At 49.1% G+C, this 12,500-nt stretch overlaps 2 protein-coding genes across 10 annotated transcripts in view; both read left to right on the top strand.

The window, feature by feature from the left end:
* rbbp8l (retinoblastoma binding protein 8-like) overlaps positions 1-4,320 on the top strand; it is an 8,963-nt gene extending 4,643 nt beyond the window's left edge. For 4 of the 7 annotated variants that reach the window (XM_057023525.1, XM_057023524.1, XM_057023530.1 and 1 more), the window contains 10 exons: positions 1,378-1,490; positions 1,572-1,647; positions 1,726-1,889; positions 1,963-2,006; positions 2,145-2,218; positions 2,413-3,073; positions 3,147-3,237; positions 3,755-3,813; positions 3,904-4,021; positions 4,169-4,320. In XM_057023525.1, coding sequence (XP_056879505.1) covers positions 1,378-1,490; positions 1,572-1,647; positions 1,726-1,889; positions 1,963-2,006; positions 2,145-2,218; positions 2,413-3,073; positions 3,147-3,237; positions 3,755-3,813; positions 3,904-4,021; positions 4,169-4,170 — 1,402 coding nt within the window. In that variant the 3' untranslated portion in view covers positions 4,171-4,320. The remainder of the gene's footprint in view (positions 1-1,377; positions 1,491-1,571; positions 1,648-1,725; positions 1,890-1,962; positions 2,007-2,144; positions 2,219-2,412; positions 3,074-3,146; positions 3,238-3,754; positions 3,814-3,903; positions 4,022-4,168) is intronic. The other 3 variants (XM_057023527.1, XM_057023528.1, XM_057023526.1) reach the window with 3 other exon arrangements.
* A 2,983-nt stretch (positions 4,321-7,303) lies between these two features.
* Positions 7,304-12,500, top strand: part of hck (HCK proto-oncogene, Src family tyrosine kinase) — a 9,502-nt gene continuing 4,305 nt past the window's right edge. Inside the window, exons 1-8 of one of the 3 annotated variants that reach the window (XM_057023518.1) lie at positions 7,311-7,805; positions 9,048-9,179; positions 9,284-9,411; positions 11,328-11,352; positions 11,630-11,723; positions 11,794-11,889; positions 12,260-12,363; positions 12,452-12,500. The exon at positions 12,452-12,500 is cut by the window's right edge and continues 95 nt beyond it. In XM_057023518.1, coding sequence (XP_056879498.1) covers positions 9,292-9,411; positions 11,328-11,352; positions 11,630-11,723; positions 11,794-11,889; positions 12,260-12,363; positions 12,452-12,500 — 488 coding nt within the window. In that variant the 5' untranslated portion in view covers positions 7,311-7,805; positions 9,048-9,179; positions 9,284-9,291. Of the gene's footprint in view, positions 7,806-9,047; positions 9,180-9,283; positions 9,412-11,327; positions 11,353-11,629; positions 11,724-11,793; positions 11,890-12,259; positions 12,364-12,451 lie in introns of all 3 variants that reach the window. The other 2 variants (XM_057023519.1, XM_057023517.1) reach the window with 2 other exon arrangements.

The following is a 12,500-nucleotide window of genomic DNA, read 5'->3' on the forward strand; positions in this document are numbered from 1 at the left end:
GGTTAGGGTTAGAGGGTTAGAGGGTTAGAGGGTTAGAGGTTAGAGGGTTAGAGGGTTAGAGGGTTAGGGTTAGAGGGTTAGGTTAGAGGGTTAGAGGGTTAGAGGGTTAGAGGGTTAGAGGGTTAGGGTTAGAGGGTTAGGGTTAGAGGGTTAGAGGGTTAGAGGGTTAGAGGGTTAGGGTTAGAGGGTTAGAGGGTTAGAGGGTTAGGGTTAGAGGGTTAGAGGGTTAGAGGGTTAGGGTTAGAGGGTTAGAGGGTAGAGGGTTAGGGTTAGAGGGTTAGAGGGTTAGAGGGTTAGAGGGTAGGGTTAGAGGGTTAGAGGGTTAGAGGGTTAGAGGGTTAGAGGGTTAGGGTTAGAGGGTTAGAGGGTTAGAGGGTTAGGTTAGAGGGTTAGGGTTAGAGGGTTAGAGGGTTAGGGTTAGAGGGTTAGGGTTAGAGGGTTAGAGGGTTAGGGTTAGAGGGTAGGGGGTTAGAGGGTTAGGGGGTTAGGGTTAGAGGGTTAGAGGGTTAGAGGGTTAGAGGGTTAGAGGGTACAGGGTTAGAGGGTTAGAGGGTTAGAGGGTTAGGGTTAGAGGGTTAGAGGGTTACAGGGTTAGAGGGTTAGAGGGTTAGGGTTAGAGGGTTAGAGGGTTACAGGGTACAGGGTTAGGGTTAGAGGTTAGAGGGTTAGAGGGTTAGGGTTAGAGGGTTAGGGTTAGAGGGTTAGAGGGTTAGAGGGTTAGAGGGTTAGAGGGTTACAGGGTTAGAGGGTTAGAGGGTTAGAGGGTTAGGTTAGAGGGTTAGGGTTAGAGGGTTAGGGTTACAGGGTTAGGGTTAGAGGGTTAGGGTTAGAGGGTTAGGGTTAGAGGGTTAGAGGGTTAGGGTTAGAGGTTAGAGGGTTAGAGGTTAGGGTTAGAGGGTTAGGGTAGAGGGTTAGGGGGTTAGGGTTAGAGGGTTAGAGGTTAGGGTTAGAGGGTTAGAGGGTTACAGGGTTAGAGGGTTAGAGGGTTAGGGTTAGAGGGTTAGAGGGTTAGAGGGTTAGGGTTAGAGGGTTAGGGTTAGAGGGTTAGGGTTAGAGGTTAGGGTTAGAGGGTTAGAGGGTTAGAGGGTTAGGGTTAGAGGGTTAGAGGGTTAGAGGGTTAGAGGGTTAGGGTTAGGGTTAGAGGGTTAGAGGGTTAGGGTTAGAGGGTTAGAGGGTTAGAGGGTTAGGGGGTTAGAGGGTTAGAGGGTTAGAGGGTCAGGGTTAGAGGGTTAGAGGTTAGGGTTAGAGGGTTAGGGTTAAGGGTCAGGGTTAGGGGGTTAGGGTTAGTGTTAGAGAACCAACCAAACCAGACTCATCAGCAGCTGCAGGAGCAGGAAGCTGTTGGACAGGGTGAACAGGTGTGGCTTTGTCATGCAGGTTGAGGGCCGGACTCTGTGACAGGTGCTCCGTCACGCAGGATTTCGCCAAGAGGAGACAGCAGGAGTTCGAAGCCTCCCACCTTCAGAGTCTGCAGCACATTTCGCTCATGGGTCGTTTTACTTCTACTGAGTGATCGGTGGTTTCACCTCCTCTGGGCGCCGTTCTGATCTGCTCTTGCACCTGTTTTACAGCAGGAGAAATGAACACCTTAAAAAAGGAAAACAAGAGACTGAAAGAGGAGAACAAAGTGCTGAAAGCCGCCCTGCAGTGAGTCAACGCCGAGGAACCTTCGAACAAGAGCTTTTTACTTCACAAGGTCCGATAATCAAGTGTGTTTGTTCCCAGTGAACAATCCTCCAACACCTCCGAGCTGACACTCACCAGCTCCCCCGACCTCTCACCCTCCTCTGGACCTGTGCCCCTCATCGCTACGGCAACCAGCAAACCCAGCAAGCAGCCACCAGATGGCGATGATGCGAGGAAGGCTGAGGTGGACCACAGGAAGGACGGTGAGCGACTCTGAAAGGAAGGTTGAGGGTGCATCTCTGCACATGTTGATGGTTTTGCTTCTCTGCCCAACAGAACTGGAGCAGCGACAGTGGAAAAGCAGCAGCCGCCGATACTTTGTGAGTTCATCAACGTTGATGTCGTCTGAGAAACCCTGAGAAAGCCTCTGACACATACCACCAAATCCTCATGGAGAAACCGAACTTCAGGGTTGTCGTCTCCACTTCTGAACTGTTGTGAATTTTCCTCTGTCACAGGAGTCGTACAAACCTCTGCCGATGCCTCCAAACAGGAAGTGCGATGCTAGTTTGTCCTACAGTGGCGAGAGGAGGTGAGCGGTGCTCCCACACAATCGGTGCATTGGCAGATGATTCTCACAGAGCTGATGTTCTTCCATCTTCTGTGGATGCTTCACACAGCTCACAGATGAAACTATGTAGAGTTCTCATCTCCAGCGAATGTCCGCCAAATGATCCGTGAAGGTCGGTGACTCCGACCTTTCTGACTCGCTTGTCTTTCACTCAGACCTCCCAGTGCTGAAGCTCTGGACCAGCAGCCGTTGATCTTTCCTCAGTCTCTCCTCGTGAAGAACTCCACCAGTGGAGAGGTGAAGCCCAGCAGACATGGCTTCCATGTTCCTCTTCCCTGCCGTCCTCAGCCAATCAAAGGCAGCGCTGTGTCTCTCCCCTGGTCCTCTCCTCCGGTGAACAGTCTGATGATGAGTCCCTCTCCCAAATCAAACATGACACCCTTCCCCAACCTGGCCACCGCTGAGAGCCTTCATCCTGGATTAATGTCCGTCTGGCACAGGCAGGAAGCTCCGAAACTCAACACCACAGAACAAACGGTTCTGTTCAGGCTCAGGAGCCTCCCAGAACATGCGGAGGCTCAAAGAAACACTGTGGGGAAAAAGGAAAAGCCTGCATGCTGGACTGAAAGGATCAGCGCAGAAGCGCCCAAAGAGGTGTACGAAGGACCTCTGGATCTGTCCGATCGAGGAAGGTCCACATCGCCCCAGTCACCGAGGGATTACTCACCCACTGCCTTACCAGATGCAGAACCAACACAGAACACCCCTGACCTGAAGACAGAACCATCAGCTCACCGTGATATTTCTCCTTCAATCTCACTCAACTCCCCACTCCAAGAGCAGGAGGAGGAACCTGCCGCAGACTGTAAGAGCCAGGTAAGATCGGGCGGTAAGAACAACCGTGAAAGGTTCTGTTGGAGGAACACAGGTGAACAAATTCATGTGGCAGCAGGTGAGCAAGGAGCAGAAGGAGCTCCATGGGATGAAGGAGCAGAGCAGTGACAAGAAGGCGCCGGTCTTCACCATCTCCTTACATCCAGGTAAACAGATCAACGCATGTTTCAGTCACATGGCTCCTGAAAATGGCTGTCAGAGATCAGAGCAGAAGAAGGGACAGTGAGCGGAGCTGACAGCAGCTTCTTCAGTGAAGGTTTTGATGATTGGAACAGGAATAAACCTTCATTTCTGTGCTGGTTCCAGAAGGACTGTCTTATCCCCAGTGGCAATAAAAATCCCTGAACTGGGAGGAATCTGATCAATGATCCGACCTGTTTGGGTGCACTTCCTCTAATCACAACTCTGCTTTAGCTGTTTCAGCTGTTTTATGGTGCCCAGAGTCCATCCATACTGGGGGGGGGGGGTAAGAGGGGACTTTCTGCTGCTGTTTGTTGACCCTGAACAGGTGAAGGAGATAAATCAGGTCAACAGGTACACGTGCACGAAGACAGCGGAGGAAGTTCCAGCCCGGTCATCTGATTTCTCCTCATCACATGACTCAGTGATCTGCTAAAGGGACTGTTGTAGTCATGTAATTGGACTCGTGTGTTTGTGTAATAGTAGTAGTGCTGGAGACGCTGAATTCTGCTCTGCAAAAACAAGGATCTTTAAATGATGAGGTAGAGTCGCACACGTAATTTTGGAATTATCTCCTTCTCTTCTTTGCTATCCGGGTTTCTGCGATTCTGTATCTTTGTGTCCATCATCAGTCGGCAGCAGCAGAGTCTGAAAACAGCCAGGAAGAGCAGGACATCGAGCAGGAAGGACACCGGAGCTGCAAGAGGAAGAGGAGCACACTGTATACGGAGTCCGACCCGGATACAAACTGTACGCAAACTTCCCATTTCTCAGGATAATTTAGTCCTTTTGCTTCTTTTCCAGCCTCCTCTGGAGAGTCTTGTTCATCTTCTCATCTCAGAAAACGATACCAAATCTTCCCGTTCTCAGTTTCTAAAGAGTTTTTCTCTCCACCAGGAGTTTTTTTCTCCACCAGGAGAGGAAGGTCAAGGTCCCCATGGCAACTGAGGAAAAGATCTCCAGTTGTCCAAGTGTGACATTTCCATACAGGAAACATGCTGTTGTTTGATATTTAATTAAAAATAAAAATAAAATTATTCCTACTGCAACCTCCTTTTACCCACAATGCACTGCACTTGGCTCCTCTTGTAGCTTATGTTTCCACTAGTGACTCCACAGTCACCAGGACCAGGAGACGATGTTGTAGACCATGATGTTGCAGCCCACGATGTCCTAGACCACGATGTTCTAGACCATAGTCAAACTCTGGTCCGTGGGCCAAATTTGGCCTGCAATGTAATTATATTTGGTCCGCGAAGCCATACCAACTGACTATTAGAGCTGGCCCGCCGGTATTATCGCTTAAAGCACATGTGCTAATACACCAAATACCAGAATGCTCTGCTGGTGTTTTAGTGTAAAAATCCACACTCTACATCAGAAAATAGGACCTTTCTGAACAGGTAGGAGGCAGAATGTCTGTTTAGATGTGTAAAAGAAGGACCCGTCTGTCTTGTATGTGGAGCCAATGTGCATCACAAGGAGAACAACAGCAGATAACGCTATAAAACGCAACACCAAGACAAGCACAAGCACCTGGAAATGACTCAAAGGTGCCAGAAAGTAGAAGAGATGAAAAGGCATCACAGTTACACTACATTAACTTACAATGGCAAAAGATTACTGTTGAAATTTAAAAGAGAAACAATGAATGCCAGTGATCTGTGTTTTTTTAATTTGAATTTCGATTTTGCATGTGTGCAATAATAAATCAGATATTGTGTTGTGTTAGGCGTTGTTTGTTCCATGTTCAGTTGTTGAGCAAAACTAGTTTGGGTCCATATCAAAAGGTTCCCTGTTGTAGCTGGAGGAAGATTTTTTTCAATAAATATCAATGTTGGCCCGTGACTTTGTCCCAGTTTAGAATTATGGCCCACTGGGTCTTTGAGTTTGACACCTCTGTTCTAGACCATTATGTTCTAGACCATGATGTTCTAGACCACGATGTTCTAGACCACGATGTTCTAGACCACGATGTTCTAGACCAGGAGCCATTTTAGTTCAATTCACTGCCTCTTTTCTTCGTCTTGAAGAAAATAAAAGAAAATCCAACATTTTGGTTCCACTTTGAAACCGTGTCTGTGTCATAGCACCACCTACTGGCAGACACAGACTGAGCTCAGAACTTTACTGGTGATCTTAAAAACATAAATGTCCAGTCTTAACATTCAAACTAAAATCAGCTTTCTGAATGAATGAAACCTGTCCTCCGTTTCACTTCCTGGAGTTCCTGGAGTGTTGCATTACTGCACTTATTTCAACTTCCTGGCATTGCTGTCATCACTTTAGGATTTTTATGAGAACAACTCTTCAGGCAAATGACCCAAAAAAAGAGAAAAACAGAGTAAAACAGGTTCCTCTTCCTCTTTTTCGTTTTTCACAGTAGCCAGTCTGAAAGTGTGAACTTTCCACAGACAACATTCAGCCATTTCAGCAGCCACGTCTGGTGAGCTGTCAATCACCTGTCGCCCCTGACGACAACCTGATCCACTCCAGGATCTGACACCAGAACCAGCAAACTGGAAAGAACCACTGGGAACTGAGGCCAAAAATTAAATTCATTTACGCTCTCTGCCCCAGTATACCCGCTCATTTACCCCTCTGCCCCAGTATACCCGCTCATTTACCCCTCTCTGTCCCAGTATACCCGCTCATTTACCCCTCTCTGCCCCAGTATACCCGCTCATTTACCCCTCTGTCCCAGTATACCCGCTCATTTACCCCTCTGCCCCAGTATACCTGCTCATTTACCCCTCTCTGTCCCAGTATACCTGCTCATTTACCCCTCTGCTGCCCCAGTATAACCTGCTCATTTACCCCTCTCTGTCCAGTATACCTGCTCATTTACCCCTCTGCCCCAGTATACCCGCTCATTTACCCCTCTGCCCCAGTATACCCGCTCATTTACCCCTCTGCCCCAGTATACCCGCTCATTTACCCCTCTGCCCCAGTATACCCGCTCATTTACCCCTCTGCCCCAGTATACCTGCTCATTTACCCCTCTGTCCCAGTATACCTGCTCATTTACCCCTCTCTGTCCCAGTATAACCAGTCATTTACCCCTCTGTCCCGTATACCCGCTCATTTACCCCTCTGCCCCAGTATACCCGCTCATTTACCCCTCTCTGTCCCAGTATACCCGCTCATTTACCCCTCTCTGCCCCAGTATACCCGCTCATTTACCCCTCTGCCCCAGTATAACCCTCATTTAACCCTATACCCTCTGCCCCAGTATACCTGCTCATTTACCCCTCCTGTCCCAGTATACCTGCTCATTTACCCCTCTCGTCCGTATAACCAGTCATTTACCCCTCTGTCCCAGTATACCCGCTTTTTACCCCTCTCTGTCCCAGTATAATCCCGCTCATTACCCCTCTGTCCCAGTAACCAGTCATTTACCCCTCTGTCCCAGTATACCCGCTCATTTACCCCTCTGTCCCAGTATAACCAGTCATTTACCCCTCTGTCCCAGTATACCCGCTCATTTACCTCTGTCCCAGTATACCCGCTCATTTACCCCTCTGTCCCAGTATAACCAGTCATTTACCCCTCTGTCCCAGTATACCCGCTCATTTACCCCTCTGTCCCAGTATACCCGCTCATTTACCCCTCTCTGTCCCAGTATAACCAGTCATTTACCCCTCTGTCCCAGTATAACCAGTCATTTACCCCTCTGTCCCAGTATACCCGCTCATTTACCCCTCTCTGTCCCAGTATAACCAGTCATTTACCCCTCTGTCCCAGTATAACCAGTCATTTACCCTCTCTGTCCCAGTATAACCAGTCATTTACCCCTCTGTCCCAGTATACCCAGCTCATTTACCCTCTCTGTCCCAGTATAACCAGTCATTTACCCTCTCTGTCCCAGTATACCCGCTCATTTACCCCTCTCTGTCCCAGTATACCCGCTCATTTACCCCTCTTTCCCAGTATAACCAGTCAGTCATTCCAGGTGGGGCAGGATTAGGCTCCGCCCACTCACCAACTCTTCCTCTGTTATTTGAATATTGAAGCTGGTGAGAGCATCATGTAAATGTCAGTGCTCAGATGTTCTGCTGTTCTGTTCTTCAGTATCTCTGTTACCACAGCAACCTTCAGCCAGCTGCAGGAACCAGGAGCAGGAACTCGCTGAGTTCAGGACTCTTCTGGCTCTGACACCAAGATTAGGAGCTAAACTTGTTACAATAGAACAGTTCTGGATGTGGGCGCCCCTGCAGAACATCTGATGAGTGGCCACATTCTTCTCTGAAGGTGTTCAGGGCTCCAGCAGCAGAGCCAGACGGTGAAGCCCTGCTCATGAGCTGGTTCCTCTTTTGCTCCACTGCTCAGACTCACAGCACCGACTTCCTCATCCGACTTATTACACTGCGCAACGCCGGCTGATCTCCAACCTTAAAGCAGCCGGAGAACCACGACAGCAGATCGATGGGAGATCCAGCAGGGAGGTAAAGAAGGAGCAAACAAGAGGTTCCACATGATCAGCCCAAACTAGAACATTAAAGAGAAGCAACGGAACTAAAGCGGAAACCTTAAAGTAAGTTGACTTCTGTGGACCATCAAACCCAGTCGAATATAATGAGACACCAGTTAATTCTGGAGACGAAGGTCTGAGAGAAGACCTGAGAGAAGTGTGTGTGTGTGTGGTGTGTTGTGTGTGTGGTGTGTGTGTGTGTGTGTGTGTGTGTGTGTGTGTGTGTAGGTGTGTGTGTGTTGTGTGTGTAGGTGTGTGGTGTGTGTGTAGGTGTGTGTAGGTGTGTGTGTGTGTGTGTGTGTAGATGTGTGTGTGTAGGTGTGTGTGTGTATGTGTAGGTGTGTGTGTGTGTGTGTGTGGTGTGTGGTGTGTGTGTGTAGGTGTGTGTGTGTGTTGTGTGTGTGTGGTGTGTTGTGTGTGTGTGTGTGTGGTGTGGTGTGTGTGTGTGTGTGTGTGTGGTGTGGTGTGTGTGTGTGTTGTGTGTGTGTGTGTGTCGGTGTGTGTGTGTGTGTGGTGTGGTGTGTGTGTGTCGGTGTGTGTGTGTGTGTGTGTGGTGTGTGTGTGTTGTGGTGTGTGTGTGGTGTGTGTAGGTGTGTGTGTGTGTGTGGGTGGGTGTGTGTGCATTTCCCTGCATAGTGAGGGCATTTTGACAGCTGCTCCCGGTGGGTCCAGGAAGGGTTCTGATGGTCAGGGTTAAGATGACAACTGTGGCTGGATCATGACCTCACAAAGTGCTCACAAAGATAGAAGTGTGAGGGTGTGTGTGTGTGTGTGAGAGCGGGTTATTTTTAAACGGCCCATCGAGACAGAGCAGCAGAATCAACTAGTTTCTGTTCTCTTCTCGCTCAGCTGCGGCCACAGTTCAGGGACCTCATGTTCTAACCGACACTTTTCACAGCCAACTGCAAATATTTCCAGTTACACAAAGTCCACGGTTGTGGCTGCCACCTTTCTAGAGTCCCAACACGGCCGTGCACGTGCACGTGCTGTGAAGTTCATCTACATCTGCCACCACAAATGTTCTTGGTACTAATCAGATTATTTGATAACGGGTTATTTCTGTTGTTGTGATGATTCATTTCCTTTGAGCTGTGAGTGGAAGCAGATCACGAGAAGACCTCAAAAATATCTGGCTGAAACCTCCAGTAATGTGACAGATCATGACTGCTCTAAGGTTCTGACTGGGTCAGAACCGGTCCGCAGACCATCCCACAATCTCCCGGTGTCACGCTACTTTCCTCCAGGAACCACATAAAATCCTTCTTCTTCCATTAGTCTGATGAATGTATATTTCTGTTGGTGAAGCTGTGACAAGTCTGCATCAGCATCATCACCATCATCATCACCATCATCATCATCATCATCATCATCATCATCAGTGGCAGAAACATTCTGTCCATCTGTTTAGGAAAAAGAAGAAAGAGATCAAAGAAACAGGTCGAGAACACAGCGTAGCGACAGAGTAGCATGGCTGAAACAGTCCATCCACTTCATGCCTTCACTCTCTCAATGATCCTTTCTTGTTGGATGTCGTCCCGCAGGAGGCATTATGGGATGTGTGGGCTCAAAGAAGGAGCAGAAGGCTCTGGGTAAAGGGGACAACGAGCTGAACAATCCAGCACACACGGCCCACTACGTCAAGGATCCCACAGCCCCAAACTCCAAAGGTGTAAGTAGTGACGGTTCCTCTCATGTTGCCAGGACAACCAAAGGGTGAGAGGGGTGATTGAGGGGCTATTAAGGTGCAGGGTTCTCCCGCTCATCGTACCAGTCAGTACGCAGCAGAACCTCAGTTCTGTTTATTTCCGGAGGGGCGGTGAGGGAGGATTCCCATTTTAAAGGTAAAAGCAGGTTGAGACAGTAGCTCAAAAAGATGGGTCAGCAAATTAAATGAAACCATTTTGTTGAGTCCAGTCCTGTTGGGCAGCTCATCCAGTCCAGGTTTTGGTGCTGGATGCAGAACTAGTAGCTGTAAAGATGACTTTCATTAACTGTTACATCTTTGAGCTTCTCAACTCAAGTCGTGAATAAACCTGTCCGAAATGCCGATGGGGACGCAGTAAACACACCCTGCCCTCCCCAAAATAATCCTGCTAAGTAATTACAGTTCCACTTATTACTGGAACATTTACAGACATGAGACCCAGATTATTTTCCCTGCTGTTACGAGATGTGTTACCAGTTTGCATATTGGTCAGACTTTAGTCAGTGTAGTGGTGATATTCGTGGCGTCTCAAAGCGTCACGCCACTTCCTGTCAGCAAACAACACTTTGTGAGGAAAGAGGAAGTAACAGAAGCAGAAGCAGAAAAGACAGAGTCAGAAATGTGAGAGCGCCCAGAGCTGTATCACCACAGAGGACACTGGCCAGCTGTCCTGCCCTGCCCTGTCCTGTCCTGTCCTGTCCTGTCCTGTCCCGTCCTCTCCTGCCCTGCCCTGCCCTGCCCTGTCCTGTCCTGCCCTGTCCTGTCCTGTCCTGTCCTGTCCCGTCCTCTCCTGCCCTGCCCTGCCCTGCCCTGTCCTGTCCTGCCCTGTCCTGCCCTGTCCTGTCCTGTCCTGTCCCGTCCTCTCCTCTCCTGCCCTGTCCTGTCCTGTCCTGTCCTGTCCTGCCCTGTCCTGCCCTGTCCTGTCCTGCCCTGTCCTGTCCTCTCCTGTCCTGTCCTGTCCTGCCCTGCCCTGTCCTGTCCTGTCCTGTCCTGTCCTCTCCTCTCCTGCCCTGTCCTGTCCTGTCCTGTCTGTCCTGTCCTGTCCTGTCCTGCCCTGTCCTGTCCTGTCCTGTCCTGTCCTGCCCTGTCCTCTCCTCTCCTCTCCTGCCCTGTCCTGTCCTGTCCTGTCCTGTCCTCTCCTCTCCTGCCCTGCCCTGCCCTGCCCTGCCCTGTCCTGTCCTCTCCTGCCCTGTCCTGTCCTGTCCTCTCCTGCCCTGTCCTGTCCTGTCCTCTCCTGTCCTGTCCTGCCCTGTCCTGTCCTGCTCAGACAAGCCTGGAAGAGATTGGACTAAACTCAAACTTGGACTTGTATAAACTAAACTGGACAGGACTAGACTAGACTAGAATGAACTGAACTGGACTGTCCTGTTAGATCCGGACTGGACTGTCCTGGACTAAACTGTCTTTGACTAGATTGAACTGGATTTCTTTTATCCTGTCTTAAGAAGTTTCATCTGAAACGGAAGCTTTTCTCTGGATGATTCCGGCTGCTCTTCCCTCCCCTGGTTTAACCTGTTAGCAGCAATAACGTATCCGCTCACGTTTCTCTGCAACCTTTCTGAGTTGCTCTGAAATTGCCTCCGATTTTTCAGCCTTGCGCTAATTTTTTTAGCTAATGTTTAAGCTCCGCCCACATGCTTTCTGCCACACTGATGGACGTTGGGTGGTGGCGCTACACCGCGTTTGAACAGCTCTGTTTCATTTCAGTACCCTATTTTACCCAACAGGAAATGTTGCAGTTCTGAGTCGGTAATTTTCAAAACTGTGGTTCAGATCTTTAAAGGCACGTCTGTGAGGGTGAAGCTCTCTAAATGCATGAAGAACTTTGTGGGGACCTTCAAAGTAACAGTGTAACAGCTTGACTCTCTTTCTCCTTGCAGAACAAAGGGTCCTCTCGGTCAGATGGTGAGTTCTAATGTTCTAACGTGTGTTCCTGATGATTACAGCCTGTATTTTCCACCCTGTAATCTGACACTATTATTGCATCCTGATACTAGTTGCACAAACATTTCAGTCGTTCTGGGGCCTCACGAATGTTCTCTAGCAACATTAACACTGAAGGAATGTCTGGGACCAACAAACATGTCCTCCTCACTCCTGTGGACGTCTGTCAGTCCGCTGCCTGCTTCTTCTCGACTCTGTATAACTACAGCTCAACTGACCTGGATTCTTCTTGCACCAGGTGAGGTGGTTGCCGTGGCGCTGTACGACTATGAGGCCATTCATGATGGTGACCTCACCTTCAAGAAGGGGGATCGTCTTAAAATCCTGGAGGAGTGAGTTTCCACAGCGGTCAGAGGTGTTCCTCTCACAGTTCTGGTGTGTTAGCATGTGTGTTCTCTGCAGGTCTGGAGAGTGGTGGAGAGCCAAGCTGACCAGCACCGGTGACGAAGGTTATATCCCCTGCAACTATGTGGCCAAAGACACCCTGGAGACAGAGGAGTGAGGCACAGTTCTTCTTCGTTGAATTCATACCAAAGCACTTTCAGACCTCTGCTTCTTCCAACCTTCACTCCTCCACAGTTTGATGGCCCATATTCAACTTTAGCTCTTTCCTGACTCAAAGACTTTGGCATCAGAAACTTGATTAAATTGATTAATTTGATTTTTTTCTGAGATAATAGCAGTGATCAGTAGATAACAGACACCTTAAAATCAATAACATTGGATCTTCGGGCAATCTTCAAACACCTCTTTTTGCTGAGGTGTTTGAGGTCTTCAAGCATCTAGGTTTAATGTGTCGTTTAAGGTGTGACTTAACTTACTGTTGAGACACATCGAATGAAAGGTGCTATGTTCTCTTCTTCTTCAGATGGTTCTTTAAGGGCATCAGCAGGAAAGATGCAGAAAGGCAGCTGTCAGCTCCTGGGAACGTTCTAGGTTCCTTCATGATCCGAGACAGTGAGACCACAAAGGGTGAGGAAACGTCTTCACACATCTCATCCATCTCAGATGCACACAGGCAGAGGATGAGTTCGGCTGTTGTCTGTATGTTTGAGCGCAGGAAGCTACTCCCTGTCCGTCAGAGACAGTCCGACCGGAGACACCGTCAA

Source organism: Takifugu flavidus, unplaced genomic scaffold (genome assembly GCF_003711565.1).
Source record: "Takifugu flavidus isolate HTHZ2018 unplaced genomic scaffold, ASM371156v2 ctg245, whole genome shotgun sequence".
Taxonomy (NCBI): Eukaryota; Metazoa; Chordata; class Actinopteri; order Tetraodontiformes; family Tetraodontidae; genus Takifugu; species Takifugu flavidus.